Source organism: Cervus canadensis, chromosome 26 (genome assembly GCF_019320065.1).
Source record: "Cervus canadensis isolate Bull #8, Minnesota chromosome 26, ASM1932006v1, whole genome shotgun sequence".
Taxonomy (NCBI): Eukaryota; Metazoa; Chordata; class Mammalia; order Artiodactyla; family Cervidae; genus Cervus; species Cervus canadensis.
The window spans coordinates 25,244,413-25,263,293 of record NC_057411.1 but is presented as its reverse complement, the minus strand read 5'-3'; the positions used below and the strand labels follow the sequence as shown (position 1 = coordinate 25,263,293).

The 18,881-nt window shown below is 35.3% G+C and overlaps 1 protein-coding gene across 11 annotated transcripts in view; it reads left to right on the top strand.

Moving 5' to 3' along the window:
• ANKRD17 (ankyrin repeat domain 17) overlaps window positions 1-18,881 on the top strand; it is a 161,609-nt gene that overhangs the window by 76,854 nt on the left and 65,874 nt on the right. For 7 of the 11 annotated variants that reach the window (XM_043447812.1, XM_043447811.1, XM_043447804.1 and 4 more), the window contains exons 2-10: window positions 1,281-1,434; window positions 6,358-6,514; window positions 9,170-9,317; window positions 9,569-9,716; window positions 10,875-11,108; window positions 13,667-13,761; window positions 15,680-15,917; window positions 16,762-16,953; window positions 17,327-17,460. In XM_043447812.1, the coding sequence (XP_043303747.1) occupies window positions 1,281-1,434; window positions 6,358-6,514; window positions 9,170-9,317; window positions 9,569-9,716; window positions 10,875-11,108; window positions 13,667-13,761; window positions 15,680-15,917; window positions 16,762-16,953; window positions 17,327-17,460 (1,500 nt within the window). The remainder of the gene's footprint in view (window positions 1-1,280; window positions 1,435-6,357; window positions 6,515-9,169; window positions 9,318-9,568; window positions 9,717-10,874; window positions 11,109-13,666; window positions 13,762-15,679; window positions 15,918-16,761; window positions 16,954-17,326; window positions 17,461-18,881) is intronic. The other 4 variants (XM_043447813.1, XM_043447806.1, XM_043447805.1 and 1 more) reach the window with 1 other exon arrangement.

Below are 18,881 nucleotides of genomic sequence, written 5' to 3'. Positions count from 1 at the left end.
AAACTTTTCCCTTAAAAGTCTTAAGAGCTGCTGTTTCTAATTCTTTATATTTCTTTTCATTGAGTCTAGTATATGTTACTGTATCAGTGGTTCTCATTGTATGATCTGCAGTCCTCTCAAGTTCTCAGAAATCATTTCAGAATGTTCAAAAGGTCAAAATCATTTTCATCACTATACTAGTGTGTCACTTGCCTTTTCACTGGGTTGATGTGTTTGCACATGATACGAAAGCAATGGTAGATAAGGCCGTGGCATCAAACTGTGCTAGTGTTGCTGTATTTGTCATCGCCGTATACTCAGCTATAAAATTAAAAAGCCAGTTTCACCTGAAGAATAATCTCGATAAACCAGTAAATATTAATTTTTTGACATCTCCATATATGATTACATATCCTTTGAATGCTACCATGTGATAAAATGGGAAGTACACATAGAGCACTACCACTGACAGACACACTATGTCTGTCAAACTTAAGACATTTGGCAAGTGTTCTCAAAAATGATCAAAGTGAGCCTATCACTTTAAGGAAAACAGTCAGTATTTGTTATTAGTGATAAAATTAAGCTTACAGGCACAAATTAGAATTTCGGAAAAATTTTATCTGCCTGAGCTTCACAGCTTTGCAGTACTTAAAAACTTTTGTAATGAAACCAGTAGTGATATTAATGATGTGATTTCTGATATTGTTGGAGAAGGAAATGGCAACCCACTCCAGTATTCTTGCCTGGAGAATCCCATGGCCAGAGAAGCCTGGCAGGCTACAGTCCATGGGGTCGCAAAGTCGGACACGACTGAAGTGACTAACACTTTGATATTGTAGTTTGATTTTGAATTTGATAAATATTAGTAAATATAACCCCTAAGGGAAGTCTTTGGGAGCAGCATAGTACTTTACAGGTATATAAGGGTGTCCTGAGAACAGCTGATTTAAGTCTTCTAGCGAAGTCAAACATTTCTATTAACATCATAACCTCCCTCATCTGCTACCCTTCCCCCATGAAAATAGACAAACACCTATGATTTCAGTAAGGAAAACAAATAGATTACATACGATATGAATAATACATTCTTAAAATATTCTACAAATTTAATTTTCTACTTTGAACTGTGGGCTTATATATTCCATTGAAATTATTTAGGATTGCATTGTATTTATCATTGATACTGACGTTAAAATATTTTTCTCTCTTCTTCCTTTTTCTTCTGTTTGTTTCTCTTCCCACTTTCCTTTTCTCCTTTCATTTCTCCCTTCCTTCCATTTTTGGTATTTGTTTTCTAGGTGGAGTCTTTCATTTTGGATCAAGATGATTTGGAAAATCCAATGCTGGAAACGGCTTCCAAGTTACTTTTGTCAGGTACTGCTGATGGTGCAGACCTCAGGACAGTAGATCCAGAAACACAAGCCAGACTGGAAGCTTTATTAGAAGCTGCAGGTAAGTCTGCAAACTCTGCATACATAATAAGCCTACCTAATTTTCCAAAGTTCATATGACTCTTAAAATTTCTAGTTATTATAAATGTATGATCTTAAATATTTAGTATAAGACTATTCATAAGAGTTAAGGATTACTTTCTGGAGAATTACATGGAACATTTCATGAAAGCACATTTTCATTGCCAGAATACAATTGACAGGTTACTGTAAACCTTATAAACAGAGACTTCATATATGGTCAGTTTATATTCATCTTGAATTCCATTTTTGCAAGCTCATCCACTTTATAAAATGTATTTATATCTCCATATTAATACTCACAGCTCTTTCTTTCATAGAAATGCACAGAACGGTGAAAATTTTGATTTATTCTATGTGCATGTTTTCTGCTGAGACGATGCTCTCTGCCTTCTTGTGTCAGCTCTCATAATCAAGTGTCCTTTCCACAATCTACTTCGGGTTACATTTTCTACATTTTTGTGCCTTTTGTTGGTAATTTCACTGTTTAAAATGGCTCCCGAGTATAATGCTGAAGTGCTTTCTAGTGTTCTAAATGTGAGCAGGCTGTGATGTGCCTTGAGGAGAAAATAGGTGTATTAGATAAGCCTTTTCAGCTTGAGTTACAGTGCTGTTACCTGCGTGTTCAGTGTTAAAGAATCAAGTATAATATATTAAAAACACATATGAAACAAGCTTATGTATTGACTGGTTGATGCAGATGCTCAGGCCAGTCTTCCAGGCACCTAGCCCTGTATCTCCTCTTGGAGGAGTGGTTCAGTATTCATTGATTGAGTGTTCCCAGTGACTTTACAGAACATAATTACCATGAATAATAAGAATTGACTATGTATAATTCCTTCCACTTTTAGGGTCATACACTGTTTTTAAAACCTTGTAAAGTGAGGGAAATGAAAATTGTGAAATCATTTAAAAATACGTCATAAGAGTAACAGGGAATGATTCTCCTGAAGATGAAGAGACTTGAATTGAATACAAGAGAGCTGTTTGTTTTCTCTTGTCCGAAGAGGCAAAACCAGGTTTAAAGATGCTACATGAAAGTAGATTTCAGCTGAAAGGAGCTATCTTTGGAGATAGAATTCCTTTTTTAGAATGCTAATAGTTGCTTTGTTTTTCTCATCTTTGTGTTTATTCCCATTTTTTCCCAATTTCTTTATATTAGCTAACAATCAAGATATCAGCTAAGCTGAGTTCTTATCTGTAGGCTATAGAAGAAAATTCACTTCCAAGTTTATTATGTTGGTAGCGGAATTCAGTTCCTTGGAATTATGGGACTGAGATCTTGATATTCGTAGACTATCAACTGGAACTGCTCTCCTGCATAGCAAACCTGTTTGAGACTGTCCACATTTCCTTCATCTTCATATCAGCATGGCATGTAGAATCCTTGTGCTTTGAATTTCTGACTTCTTTTCTCCAACAAGCTGTAGAAATTTCTTTGCTCTTCCTGGGGTCATGTTTGATAGGGTCAGGCCCACCCAGATAACCTTGTTATCTTCAGGTCAGCTATCCCATGGGAAAAGTGAAAGTTGCTCAGTAATGTTGACTCTTTGCAACCCCATGGACTATACAGTTCATGGAATTCTCCAGGTCAGAATACTGGAGTGGGTAGCCTTTCCCTTCTCCAGGGGATCTTCCCAACCAGGGATTGAACCCAGGTCTCCCGCATTGGAGGTGGATTCTTTACCAGCTGAGCCACAAGAGAAGCCCAAGAATATTGGAGTGGGTAGCCTATCCTTTCTCCAGTGGATCTTCCCAATTCAGGAATCAAACTGGGGTCTCTTGCATTGCAGGCGGATTCTTTACCAACTGAGGTATCAGGGAAGCTAATCATGAGGATAAAAATCTGTCAAATTCACAGTCCCAAAGATTATATATAGTGTGTACACCAGAGCTGGGTATTCTTGGGAATATTTTAGAATCCCTAGTATACCAATAATTGTCTGTCCACAGACAATTGTCCACTCCACAGAAGCCACTCCATTTCTTTGAAACCCCAAATGTCAAATATCTTTAAGTCTTTTCTCTGTGGCTGTTTAATTTCTTGCCTGTTTTTGTCTAGGCTTCCCTGGTGTCTTAGATGGTAAAGAATCTGCCTGCAATGCAGGAGACCTGAGTTTGATCCCTGGGTCGGGAAGATCCCTTGGAGAAGGGAATGGCAACCCACTCTTGTATTCTTGCCTGGAGAATCCCATGGACAGAGGAGTCTGGTGGGCTACAGTCCAAGAGTCAGACATGACTGAGCGACAAACACGCAACACACACACATTTTTGCCTAATGAAATAGAAATGCTGGCTGCCAGCTTTTTGAGAGCTGAGAGTAGAAAAGGGGCCAAGGATCTCACTGTTTATCATGCATATGCTCATCTGACCCTCATTTTCAATTTAGTATTCTCTCTTCTTCATCTATACTTGATGTGTCCTAGCCCAGGGTCTTTCTGGTTTAGTTTGTTTAGAGAACCGTCATCTGCTGTGCAGTTTGTGGATGGAGTCTTAAATGTCTAAATGCTCCTCATAGGTGTTCAGCCAGTCTCTCTGTTTTCTAACCCAAACCTCACCCTTATACCTGGAACCTGTATATAGCCTACAGGGCCAATCACCTTGTTTCTCTTGATTATCTATGGTTCTGCTTGCTTTGTTTTGCCAGGTCAGTTACATCTCCTCTTTACTTTGTATTCATTAATATTATCTTTGATTTATAAATTTCTTCTAGTTTTATCAAAGATGAAGTTCCTATTATATTTTAGTTTTCCTTGAGTAAGTTCTAAGAAGAAAAAGAGCAGAAATAATTGTCTTAAAATAATCTTGAAATAAGAAATCTAATCTTTTAATTCACCTCTCCTCTGAAGTTATATGGTTCTGTTGTTCAATTGATTAAATGTCCTAACTTGAAAAAAATAATCTGGTCATGCATCTTTTATTTGATCTCAACTGATTAATATCTAATAATTGAATAAGACTAGTGAAAAAGATCACAATAATCCAGAATGGTGAGATTAATTTTCAATCACTATTTATTTGAAAAGTTGCTATATATTTCTTAGGTTACTTCCTAGTTATTTTTATAAAATAGGTATCTTATGAAGATTCAAGAAGTTCATAAAAATTTAATATAGAATATTTTGTTTTCAATGTTATTTCTTCTTAAAACGGGAATTACTTTCTACTGATCCAGATGTATTCTCTTGTTTAACGGTTCTGTTGCTGTCATTGACAAACAGTTGTTAGATAGCCAGTGAGAGCTGGCTAAAATGTTAGCGCTAATTCTCCCATGTGAGAATGCATCTGTAAGCTTGGTCTTAATAATGTTAGGATATTTAACTAACCACAGATGTCTTATTGACTAATACTACTATAGCAGGTTTAGACTATAGCTGGCTTTTTATATTAGTAGTAGGAATTACACAGTAGGTATCTGTCTTATCAAACCAAGACTGTTTTTATTCTTTGTACATCTACATTTAGCAGACACTAAATTTGATTGCTCCTTACATTTGTTACATCTAAAATCAGAAAGGCTTCTTGCCAGATTTATTCCATAAGATGTTATATTTCATATCTTGAATTTTTCAGAAAGAAAAGCAAATCCATGTAAACTTTTTATAAACTTCAAACACAAACTTATATGATATTCTTGAGCCCTTCCACTATTAAAAGAAATCTGCCCAAATATGTTTATTATCATCATTTGGGAGATCCTTTTGGTCTTTGTCTTAGTTAAATAGTTTGTTTTAAAACTTATATTTGAATCATTTAGGGGTCTTCTTTAAAAATGTAGCTTATCAGTTTGTAACTTTGGGTTCTGAGATTCTCCATTTCTAACAAACTCCCCAATGACAGTAATGCTTTTTGTTTATGAACCATGTGTTAAGTAGTGGGGTTCCTTAATATCCCTTATAACATTACATATTTTATCTTCAAGTTAGAACAAAGGTTCTTAAATCCTGGTTGTACATCAGCATCTTCTTAGAGTTTTTAAAATATGTAGATCCCTAGGCCTCACTTTCATCTGAATTAATATCTTTAGATATAGGAGAGCTCAACATCTGAACTCTTGAAAGGCTTCACTGATGGGCAGCCTGTATTAAGCACCACTGAGTTAGAATAGTAACTAAGTTAGAGATCAGCTTGCTTTATAGTAATATCTAGAATAGCAACAAGTTATATCTCATGTACATGCTAACTAACCATTTCTGCTTTTGAAGTTTTTTAAAAAAATTTGCTGTTCTAAATGTCTTTTTTAGACATGATACTTTTAGACATGATTTTGGGTGTGTGTATTAAGTTGTAGTTGTAATTTGAAGCAAATAGATACTCATAGGTAGGTTATCTTTTATGTAGCCTGTAATGTCTTTTCAGGCCATTTTTTGGTCACAAGTGGTAGTAGCCCAACTAAATATTCTTAAGCTAAAGTGGCTATATACCAAAAGTATGGGGTTGGTGCTAGCTTCTGGCACTGCTAGAATCAATGAATCAAATATAACTTTATCAGTAATATCTCCTTTGTATTTCTCTGCTCTCCTCTATGTTGACTTATTTTGGGTAGTCTTTTTCTCCTTGTGATGATAAAAGTGGCTAAATAGTGCTTGGCAATTTGGCAACCTTTAAACATAGGTTCTTCTTCTAATGTATAGCAAACCTCTATGGATACCTAGTTGTTCCAGCATATACCAGCGACCCATTTCTAGAACCAGAGAGTCACAGAGTTGAGCATGTATGGACCACATAGAAGGAGTAAGATTATTAGACAGTTGGAGAACCGTGCTTTCCCAAAAGATTCTGGCCAGGCAATATATCTGTCCAGTATATCATTTGGAAGTTAACATAAACAGTTAAGTAACTTGAATTTTGCTTTGTTTCTCCTTTTGGGTATATCCAAATTGGTGTGAAAATAATATAATAGGAATAGGCAAATTATCTACGGCTGATGGTAAAGCCTTTGCAGATCCTGAAGTGCTTCGGAGGTTGACGTCATCTGTTAGTTGTGCGTTGGATGAAGCTGCTGCTGCACTTACTCGTATGAGAGCTGAAAGCACAGCAAATGCAGGGCAGTCGGACAAGTAAGTATATTTCTACTGTGATCAGTATAAAAATATTGTTTTAAAGATAATAAAAATAGCTAACATTTACTGAGCGTATATTTTGTGCCTGATACTGTACTAAATAACCACTTTACATTTGATACCTTGTTTATACTCCAAAAAACCTTAGGTATAGATTTTATTTTTATTCCCATTTTATTTATGAAAAACTGAAAAGAAATAACTTAATCAAGATCAAATAAATAACAAGTAGCAGAGCCAGAACACCCCTATCTGACTACAAAACTGACTTCTTGCCAATATGTTATAAAAGACCTTTTGCTGATTTCGATTTTGTTTTATTATTTTTTTTAATGTTTTCCTGACAAAGAAGTCAATGATTTCTAATTAGTCATATCATTTTCTACTTCATGTGCATGAGAAAAAAAAAAAGTGAAAGTTGCTCAGTCATGTCCCAGTCTTTGTTATCCCGTGAACTGTAGCCCACCAGGATCTTCTTTCCATGGATTTCTCCAGGCAGGAATACTGGAGTGGGTTGCCATTACCTTCTCCAGGGGTCTTTCCGACCCAGGGATGGAACCCTGATCTACATTGCAGGCAGTTTCTTTATGGTCTGAGCCACCAGGGAAGCCCGCTTCATGTGTATGGTGGTGGTGGTGGTTTAGTCGCTAAGTCGTGTCCGACTCTTGCAACCCCACGGACTATAGCCCGCCAGGCTCCTCTGTCTGTAGGATTCTCCAGGCAAGAATACTGGAGTGGGTTGCCCTTTCCTTCTCCATTCACGTGCATAGTTCTGACCATTTTGAAGGGATGGTTTTTATTTGTTTTTGAATGTTCAAAAATTTTGTAGATCTAGTTTCCATAACTTGAATGTGATTGTGTTCGAAGGATGTTATCTTTCTATGTCCTATAGTTCCTTTTATATAATACTTCACATTTAGTAAGAACTCAGTAAATATTTTGTGACTTGGCCTTTTAAGTTTTTCTAATGATGTTATGCAGTAAAAAAAATCACATCATCTTGTATATAAAACAATTATGGATAGTATAGTTAAAAATATAATGCCAGGGAAGCAGCTGGAAAAGAACCATTAATAACATGTTACTGTCTTGATTCCTCAAAGACTTCTTTTTTTCCCTTTAATTAAAAAGAAGCCATTAAGCCATTTTATTTACAGTTGACCCTTGAACAACACAGGCCTGACTGCACAGGCCCATTTATACACAGGTTTTTTTTTCTTCTTTGTTTTTTTTGGCTGCTCTGCGGAGCTTGTGGGATCTCAGTTCCCTGACTCGGGATTAAACCCGGGCCCCAGCAGTGAGAGCCAAATCCTAACCTCTAGACTCCCAGGGAACTCCCAGCACAGGATTTTTTTGATAATAAGTACTATACTGCTGCACAGTCTGTGGTTGGTTGAATATATAGATACAGAAACACAGATATAGAGGAACGGTAGATACAGAGGAACTACATATATGGAGGGCTTACTGTTAAGTTATTTGCAGATTTTCAACTGAGTGGAGTGTGGTTACCCCTGACCCCCATGTTGTTCAGGGGTCAACTGCATTTTAGCCATTGCCTTTAAACAGTTGAGGAAATAGGAATATTCTTTTGTGTATGAATTTAGAGAATAAAAAATAACATTGAAGAATTGTCTTTTGTATAATAGTATTTCTAAGACTGAAGGAGAGGTTATATAATATTAACAAGAGTGAATTTGCTGTTTCTCATAACTCTTGCCTTCATTCATCTAAGTTTTAATTAATTTATTTTACCATCCTTCTCATTGATTGACTCTAGTTAACCTCAGGTTCTGTTCCTTAGTTACCATTCAGTTTTACTAGCCAGCCAACCATCTCATCCTCTGTCATCCCCTTCTCCTCCTGCCTTCAGTTTTTCCCAGCATCAGGGTCTTTTCCAGTAAGTCGGCTCTTCGCATCAGGTAGCCAAAGTATTGGAGTTTCAGCTTCAGCATCAGTCCTTCCAATGAATATTCGGGACTGATTTCTTTTAGAATTGACTCGTTTGATCTTGCAGTCCAAGGGACTCTCAAGAGTCTTCTCCAGCATCATAGTTATTTATAAGATTAGTCCAAAGTACGTGCTCAAAACTTTCCTGTCTCATTTCCCTTTACTTAATTGAAAAACCCAGATAAGCCTTTATAATTAGTGAAAGTTTTACCCATTTCATTAAATTTTATAAAATTTTTCTAATGGCTGAGCTGTGCAAACAGAAGTATAGTTGTAACTCAAATTTTTCTTCATGTGATTTTCTATGCAATTTTATGTTTTAAATTTTGGGGTTTTTTTCACCTACAAATAGTAAATAAAACTGTCTTTCAGTTACATGACTGAAAACAGTATGTAATGTTGATAATTTTAATTGAGTGACTTTTATATGTAGATTTTAAAAACTCAGCCTTCCCTGGTGGCTCAGACGGTAAAGAATCTGCCTGCAATGAGGGAAACCCGGGTTCATTTCCTGGGTTGGGAATGGCTACCCACTCCACTCAGTGAACTGAATAATTTTATTTTCTTTTTGTTATGAGTCATATTGAAATAATCATTCCTATTTAGTGCTACTGTCCAGATTAACTTCAAAAATCAATACTTAATGCCAGGCGATTTTTTATTTTCTTACATCCTGATGTCATAATATTCTTCTCCTAATAGCCGCAGTTTGGCAGAAGCCTGTTCAGAAGGAGATGTAAATGCTGTGCGAAAGTTACTCATTGAAGGGCGAAGTGTAAATGAACATACCGAGGAAGGGGAGAGCCTTCTTTGCTTAGCTTGTTCTGCTGGATATTATGAGCTTGCACAGGTTTGTATTATCAAAATAAAGCTCATAGGTTTTTTTTGTTTGTTTTGTCAAAATTTGGCCTGGGTATTAAGGAAATAATAAAATGAAATCAACTATCAGGCTCATTTCAAGAAATAGTTTTGTTAGATTTTTTTTTTGTTTATTGGCTTTTTTCTGTAATATGACTAGGTAGGGTTAATGTAAATGTATGTTCAAGAAATTTTGATGAATATATAATTTTCTAATATCCTTTAAACTTCTTCTTTTGTAAGGTTTTGTTGGCAATGCATGCGAATGTGGAAGATAGGGGGATCAAAGGTGACATTACACCCTTAATGGCTGCTGCTAATGGAGGACATGTCAAAATTGTGAAGTTGCTGCTAGCTCATAAAGCTGATGTCAATGCACAGTCTTCAACAGGTTATACATACCTCTTTTTCAGTATTTAAATCTTAACACCCTCTGTTAGTAATTAATTCAGATGAAAGTGCTCATTAGTGTTGCTTTTGCAGTTATCAGTATTGCAGATTTGTGTACGTCTGTGCATTAGGCTTAATGTATATACAGTGTGTTTTGAATGAAATATCTCCTGTTTTGTGTATGAGGGCTATCTTGGCCTTCGTTCTTTTATATTAAACACTGACTGGGTTAGAAGGACCATTTTCTTAGAAATAAAGAAGTATGGGCTACTCCTCCCAAACCCAGGTTTTCTATTTATCAGGGAAAAAGGGAAGGGAAGATAGGGAGAAGAACAAGAAGGATATGCGGCAGAAGGTAGGTCTGTCCTTGTCTAGTGTTACTAAATTGTGGCCTAGAAGAAAACAAAGACATTATGCTCCACAAGAGACAGAATGTCAATCTAAATCAATTTTTTTTTTTCTTTCAAACTTGGGCATAGATGAATTTGTATCAAAGCTATAAAATATATGAAAATATATTTCGTGCATTTCCATCATGCAAGATTTTCAAATTTATTAAGTATTTTAAATAATTTTAAAGGTCTGTAGGTTCTGATTTGAGGAGGTTTTAGGAATCCTTATTTTACCCAGAGGTTAACTTTTTCCCCCCTCTTAACATGGGAAATTTTTATCATTAAGAGGGAATGTTTTTGAAATGATTTTAACTTTAACTGCCAGTTAATTGATGTTTAAAGATGTAGTAAAAGCAACATGTGATTAAAAGGACCAGTATGAGGTATATCTATATATGATGAATAATTGCAATCTAAAGAAAAAATACACTTTGGGAAACATTTCCCAGATTAAAGTTAGAATGAATGTGACTTTTTTCTCATGAGAAAAGTTTGTTTCAGAATTGCTCAGTTCTTTTATAACTCTACAGTTGTGATAAGTGTATATGATTTTCCTCATGTGTTTAACCCTGATTTTGAAATGGAAAAAATAGGGAGTTGGTTTCAGTAAGATAAAATGTAATAAAGAAAATAATTATATGTATAAGTGTAAGAGCTAAATTTATTAAAGTTTTATAGTCTCCTATGTCAGTTTTCTCTTTGATACTAAATAAACCTGTTTTATTTTGCTATTTTATCTGAATGTCTATTTTTCTTCATTAAAATAGGCAATACAGCACTTACATATGCTTGTGCTGGAGGGTATGTAGATGTTGTAAAGGTGCTCTTGGAATCCGGTGCTAGTATTGAGGACCATAATGAAAATGGTCATACTCCTCTTATGGAAGCTGGAAGTGCTGGACATGTGGAAGTAGCCAGATTGCTGCTAGAAAATGGGGCTGGCATTAATACGCATTCCAATGAATTTAAAGAGAGTGCCCTTACATTAGCTTGTTACAAAGGTACAGTAAAAAAATTTTTTTTTTAAATGAGGTTTTTAAACTCATGAAATGACAGTTTATGTAGTATGGTTATTCACTTAAAAAATAAAAGATGGTAATAGTATGTAGTATGTTATAAATAAAAGTAAAGTATTTCAGAGGTTAAAAGTTTTAGTATGTAAAGTTTATATAATTTAAAAAATATTCAGTATTATAAATATTGTCAATGAAAAATAGTAACTGATCCAGTTTTATCAGAAACATAATTTTAATATGCATTGTACTTTTTAATGTTTATGCTTGTGTTTTGCCTGGTTTACACAAAAGAATCCTATTGAATTCAGAAGTATTTAGCCTGTAAATTTAAAGTAAATGCAGTGGAAGCTAAAATGATTTATTAACAAGAAGGTATGTAAGCTGTTTCTCATGAAGAAGTAGAAAAATGGAAGAAAAAGGGAGGATATATGGGAAAAAAAATTATAAGTGGTGTGGAGGGAGTTTGTATTCAAAAGAACAATTTTTTAGAGTATCATCAACTCGTGTTATATAGGAAGAGCTGGTTGAAATTGAATCTACCTGCCCAGATACAGTTGTACAAAGGGGTTAGTAACATAGTCTTCTAAGTGACATCAGTCAACCTGAAAATATTGATAACAGAATAAAATATCTTATTTTGGGGGTGAAGATAATTATCTGAATAAATACTTAATCTTCAGCTAGCTAATGACTTAGATTTTTCAGAATCAATCTTTATGACAGATAAATGTGTATAAATGAAGAAACTTTTCAAAAAGAAATTCTCATGAAATATTATATGTACATAGCCATTCAGTTCAATGTTTTCTACCATCGGCAGCTGTGTCTTGTTTCTTTCGTAAGATAAGTGATACATTTTTGACCCAGAGGCATCAAGAAAAAGCTCTTGAAAGGCAAAGTACAAAATTTAAGGAAGCACTCACTCTCAGTGGCTGAAGCTTCACATCCACTAGCTTGTGAGTGAATGTCTCCTTAAATTTAGCACCCAGGACTTTGATTTCCTCACTGTTGTGTTGGCCCCAAGGTTGTTTTTCTATTTCAGAGCAGCCAAAGTTTTGTTAGGTCTTTTGGAATAATTTCACTTAAAAACATGGCTAAAATAATCCTTATACAAATAAATGACTAAAATTTAAGTTAAATGTTAAAATAGGCTCCGGAGGACTTTTGATTATCTGGTGTTACAGATAATTCAGATTAAGGGTGTTTAGGAAGCCCAGCTGAGGTCTCTTAGTTCTCCACTTCTGTTTGGTAGTTAAGCAGAGGTTGATCTTCATTGTGAGGAGAGGAATTAAGCCTCGGGGCAGCCTCTAGGGCAGGCTGATTGGGTGGCTTTCTCTCTCACCTTTTCACAAACTTTTCACAAAGTTTGAAAGAGAAACTGGCTCCATTTTATCACTGAAAGCCAACTGGCCAGTGAGCATTGAGATGGGGTTATATATAACTACTTTTCCCTCTCTGCTTTGCTTGTAGCCCCATCCTGCTGAGGTTAGGGCTTGCAGGCTTTTATTAAAGAAACTGGATAAAGAACTGAGCTCCTGGAGAACATTTCTGCTACTTCCAAGGATCTGTACACACTCTTAACTTGGCTCTATTTCTCGTGAGTCTCCTAGGATACAAATTGACATGGAGGAGATGGGGAAGGGCTAGAATTCAGGCCAAGACTAAACGTAGATGTGGATCTTTGGGAAGGGAGAATGACAGAGAGGAAGGAAGTATAATTTGTTAGCAAAAACAAGGTATGGCAGATACAACACTTACTCACCAAAGTTAATTTAGTTTTAACTATGATTCCGCTATCCAGTCCTTCACTCCATTCCAAGTCGATTGAGAATTGACTGCAGCTAATTCCAGATAAAGTAGGGGGAGAAATTAGTAACTTTTCTATTGTTTCTTACATGGTATGGGAAGTCCTTTTAAAAATATAATTGGTAATGTTTGTAACTACTTATAAGGTATTCATTATGTGAATTGAAGATTATGGTTTATTTGAAACTATGTAAATATATATATGTGTATATCTGTATATACATTAATATCTAAATGGATAAATATAAATGGTGGTGTTTCAAGGATATTTTGACATATACAGTTTCCACCTTACAAACGGCTTGTTCCTAAAACATCTGTGAGTTTGTTATTGAAACTTAAAGCTCATTGCCTCATAAAAATAACTTCATTGGTGATTTTTCATCCTAGGCTACAGTTCACAAAAGCTAGTTTAGTCTATAGTATAAATAACTGTGACATGCCTGGGCTTAACAAGGTTGTGGAGGGGATATTCCAGGTGCTGCATTTTAGTGCCAACCTTGCTCACCTGCAGCGAGGATTCTAGTAGCAGCATTTTCTGGGGCAAAAGGGTAAGGAGTAGAACAGCACAGATTACTTGTATAATTTGTGTTGGGCGGTAAGGGTGGCTTGTAGCTGATTTTAGTATTCTGCTGATATATTTATTACTGTAAGTTAAATACAGGTTTTCAAAATATTATAACTACTTTTTTGGAGTAATAAAATATTTTAAGTAATCTTATAAATTTTTGGTTTAGGACATCTAGAGATGGTGCGATTTCTTTTGGAAGCAGGCGCAGATCAAGAGCATAAAACAGATGAAATGCACACTGCTTTAATGGAGGCTTGCATGGTAAGATTGGTGAAATACTTAAAGTTTATATATTGGGTAGAGACAGAGCCAGTGGATAATGAGTGCCATTTCCCTGTGTTCAAAGATTCTGTTTATCTTGACTTACCGTGGATCAGAACCTTAGCTATCTGAGTTATCAGTCATTTTCAGAGCCAGTTGAACAACATTAACTTTCATCAGAGTGCTTTCTGAAGCTTTGTAGCACAACCTTCATTTTCTTGGTCTCACATAACTATACTGGTTTTATATAATTGGTGCAAAAATGACTTTCTGACAGATTGATCAAGGATGTTAAAGATGAGATCATAATCCACAAGAGTATGTACATAATACAAAGTAAACATGTTCATAAAACCCATAATTTAAAATTTATGAAAAATTTGAAATTAGAATATTGTTTGTGTTACATAATTCTTCCTCTGTTGTGGTCTTTTCTCAACCCTGAATTCCTTTTTTTAAGAACTTTAGTTTGTTCTTGAGAATGTATAATAATAGTACTCTTAAACTTTTGCATTTCAGTCTGTGACTTGTGGCACAGAAATGTATCATAATAACTTTATAGACAGATTTATGAGAAAACATACCAAAGATAAAATGACCCCAAATTAATTTGGTTTCTTGTCTCAACTTCCCTTCAGAGAATGATTATTGAAAGGATGTTAAATTGTAATTAGTAATTTAAAAAATATTAAGTAGCCATTTAAGCCATTTTTGTTTTTCTTATTGCCATACCAGTGTTAAATCATTCTTTTGAACAAACAGGTTTTCTTGGAGGGTTTAGAGTTCCCCACCTGTTAAAATGAGGATAATATCCTTCTTTAGGGTTGTTTTGAGTATTAAATGACAAAATGTGTGTAAAATGCTCAGTAATATCCCCATGATAAGGAACTTAAAACAGTCTTGTGACCCCCACTAGAGAAACAACCTATGTGTAGATTAAATAATTAAAATGGAATATTCTGTGGGCCTACTCTGCATGCAATGGAATTAAATGTTATAAGCAAATGAAAGATATTAGTAGGGGCCATAGGTTTAGAGACTTGCTAAGAGACTGAGGTTTTAAACTGGACTTTGAAGGAAATGTAAGAGTTGACTGCTTATGGAGGAAGAAAAGTCTGAGCTAAAGGAACAGCATGGTAACAGCAAGTAAGTAAAATAGTCTTAAAACCATTAACGTTGTGTAATATGGCAAGTACCAAGGTAAAAATGGGCATGACATGTTTGAAAGAAGATGAAATATCTGTGAGGTAATGAAGAAGGAAAAAGTATATCAAAAGAAGAAAGAATGGAAAAGTGAGCCGTGGAGTTGCCAGTAGTTTGGGAAAGGGAGGAAAGCTGTGGGAAAGGGAGACTGATAAAGGAGACAGAAGATAATTAACTGAGAACTTCTTTTTATTAATTTTCACTGGCATTTGATTGTGAACAACAAAGGAAGTACCACGTGTATTGTGTTCCCCTTTCACTAATATATCATGCTGAATTCCCCCACTCTAAAAAGCATTACATTTTTCTTTTTCTACCTAATCAGAAATTTGCTTGTCCTTAAGGTTCCTATGAAAATCCTACTTTCCCCTTTCTAAACTTTATCCTTTTAGCATTTAAGCTTATACTATGCAGTATTGATGTTATCTCATAGTAATCTCTTGTTTTGTGTATTTAACTGTGTTTTTTTCCTGTTGGTAAATACATTTTTTGATTGGAAGTATTTTTCTACATATTTTATATCCTCAGTCTCTACCACGACAATAAATACTAAAGGAGTTGAAATAGGTCAACTTGCTTACTCAACTCTTAAATGTAGATTGATTAATTCTTATTTGGATTGAGATCAGTGAACTTCATTGTCTAACAGTTGAGAAGTATTTTTGACGATTTTTTTAATGGTGCTGATTCACTTTTTTAATTGCATTGTAATCAGGATGGCCATGTCGAAGTAGCTAGGTTGCTTCTTGACAGTGGTGCCCAAGTGAACATGCCTGCTGATTCATTTGAATCGCCGTTGACTTTGGCTGCATGTGGTGGGCACGTGGAACTTGCAGCTTTGCTTATTGAGAGAGGAGCTAGCCTGGAAGAAGTCAATGATGAAGGCTATACACCACTGATGGAAGCCGCTCGTGAAGGACATGAAGAAATGGTGGCTTTACTTTTAGGCCAAGGTAACCAATACCAATCAAGATACTAAGGCATAAATCTGTAACATGTAAGATGATAATTTATAAAGTTGAATTTAATTATTTCATCTTTCCAGTAGATTCATAATGAGGTGCTAAAGTATTTGCTCTGAAAATAACACCATACTGTGCTAAATAAAATTAAATATACTTTAATATTTAAGACCTTTCAGAGCCTTTGTGTGCTATGCGAATAAAAACAGAAAGAACTAGGGGGTGGGTAGGGTTGTAGGTTATATATTTCTAACTTTCTGTGCCTTACAAATTATCATCTCTATTAGTATTGTGAGAGTTTATAGATACATATAAAGCTTTTAGGACATTTTTGTCATATTGTGCCAGTTAAGTGTTAGCTGTGGTGATGGTGATAGTAGTGATGATAATGTTGTGATCTTGGACAGGTTAATTAATCTCATTTCCTTAGCTGCAAAAATGGAGCTAATAAAAATATGTAAAATGCATTAAATATTGCCTGACAAATAGCATGTTAAATATTATATGTTATTTTCATCAACATCTTTACCATCATTATTTTGGATCTTTATAACAAGGGACTATGTTTTATTTTTCCTAAGTCCTTAAATCACATGACTTGTATCAACACCTTCTGGCTGAATCTTATTCCAGCAGTGTATATCAAATATGGACTCATAGATGTGGTTTTGATAGTTTTCTTTATTTTTAACTGCCTCTTGAAGTAGGGGGAGAGGCACTTTATAATTTAATAAAGTAATATAAATGTTCATTTTTGAAATATAATTTATTAGGCAATAACCATTCTTTGCTTATCTCTGGAATAAGTTAATGACTTTCTTTAAATATATTTTAGGAGCAAATATCAATGCACAGACAGAAGAAACTCAAGAAACTGCCTTGACTTTGGCTTGCTGTGGAGGCTTTCTGGAAGTGGCAGACTTTTTAATTAAGGCAGGAGCTGATATAGAACTGGGGTGTTCTACCCCTTTAATGGAAGCTGCTCAAGAGGGTCATTTGGAGTTAGTTAAATACTTATTAGCTGCAGGTAGGCATTTTTGCATTTGGGAGGTGGTTTTTTTTTTTTTTTTTTTTGCATGATTTATATAAGTAAAAGTGTTACAATGCAAATAACTTTTTTCCTGATGTATGATGCACTGAATGTGTATAGAAAAATAATAAGATACGTTTTTGTGTGTATTCTGAGTAAATAATTGACCTTATTGCTGTTCAAAGTATCTGCAGTTTTAATTTTAAGCAGTAGTCTGTTTCTAGTTTTTTTCTTTTTTGCTTTTAAACATGCAGACAATATTCTCTATTTCTCGAAATGAATAAGGCTGTTTGGTGTAATCTGAGGCGATATGGCTTCTCTAAAAGAAATTTCAGTGTCCACATTTGTGTCTTATGATTCTTTTGTTAAGGCTGTGTGTCTAACACCACTGCAGGAGCTAATGTTCATGCAACAACAGCAACAGGGGATACAGCACTAACGTATGCCTGTGAAAATGGTCATACCGATGTAGCCGATGTCTTACTTCAGGCAGGAGCAGATCTGGTAAGCCATGGCACTTTCTAAATCTTAAAGCTAAGACAAGAAATTAACTTAAAATCCTGTGGAGCCTGTAGACAAAAGGTATTTCTTTACTTCTAATTTTATGTTCACCTTTTCACCATTGTTTATTTGTTTAGTCATACTTTTTCCCTACGCTGTTTTGTGTCCATTCTTATTTCCTCGTTAGCAGCAATATCCAGTCAACAACCCCTTTCCCCCTACAAAAAAAGGGAAAATTTTGTGTTTGATATGTTAATAATTGATGGTAATAATTAGTACAAATTTTCTTGTAGGTACTTAACTATTTTTAGAAGTTTCTTTGATTTGTCATAAAAAGGCACATATTGCTTAGGGGCATTTCACTGTAGTTTAGGAAATAAATTGTACCTGTACTATTCAAAGCATTAATAAATAAAGGAGTTAAAAAGATAAGTAATATTTTCTCTCAGATACCTTTTTTTTTTTTAAGATTTATTTATTTAATTTTTTGGCTGTGCTGCGTCGTCTTCTAGTTATGCTGCTTGGGCTTTTTCTAGTTATGGCAAGTGGGGGGATGCTCTCTAGATGCAGTACGTGGCCTTCTCATTGCAGTGGCTTCTCTTGTTGTGGAGCACAGGCTCAGGGGTGCACAGGCCTCAGTAATTGTGGCTCCCTGGGCTCTAGAGTGCAAACTGGGTAGTTCTGGTGCAGGGGTTTCATTGTTCTATGGCATGGAGGATCTTCCCAGACCAGGGATCAAACTCCTGTCTCCTGTAACAGGCAGGTGGGTTTTTTGCCACTGATCCACCAGGGCAGTCCCGTCAGATGACTTTTAGTGAGAAGGGTGAAATACTGAGGTCATTCTCAGGGAAAGGGTAAACAGCTCAGAGCGGGTGAAGACGTCATCTGAGATGTTATGTTTGGGGCTGGATAAGGTTTAGAAAGGTAGATACCGTAATGTTGTAACAAAAGAGGTACCTCCAGTTGGAAAAATTAGTATGAGTACAGACAGAGAGAGAGGGAAAAATAAAGCGATTCGGCGGGGGGTGGGGGAGGCATTCTTCCAGTTTAGCCTGTGTGGGAGTAAGAAAAGTAGGTTTTAGGTAAACCGTGAACACCTGTGTGCTTTCATGTAGCAGTTCATAGTTTATGACAGAAATTCACACAGACAGAAACAAGCTCCTCAATTAACTGGTTTCTTAAAATTTATTTAACTTCTCATTTGTGAAAGGAAAAGGTTAAATTAGATTACTGTTGTGGTCTCTTTCAGCTCTGTGTTGGTACAACTCTTGAAGAGCTTACAATGCATGTTATATTCTAGCTAGTTATGTGCCTGTTTCTCTTATTAGGTTTTGACCTACTTCAGCTTAGGGGCTATATTTACAGTGTTTACCACAGTGACTGTGAAACATGGCAGCAATGTAATCTTGCTTAGTTAATTGCAG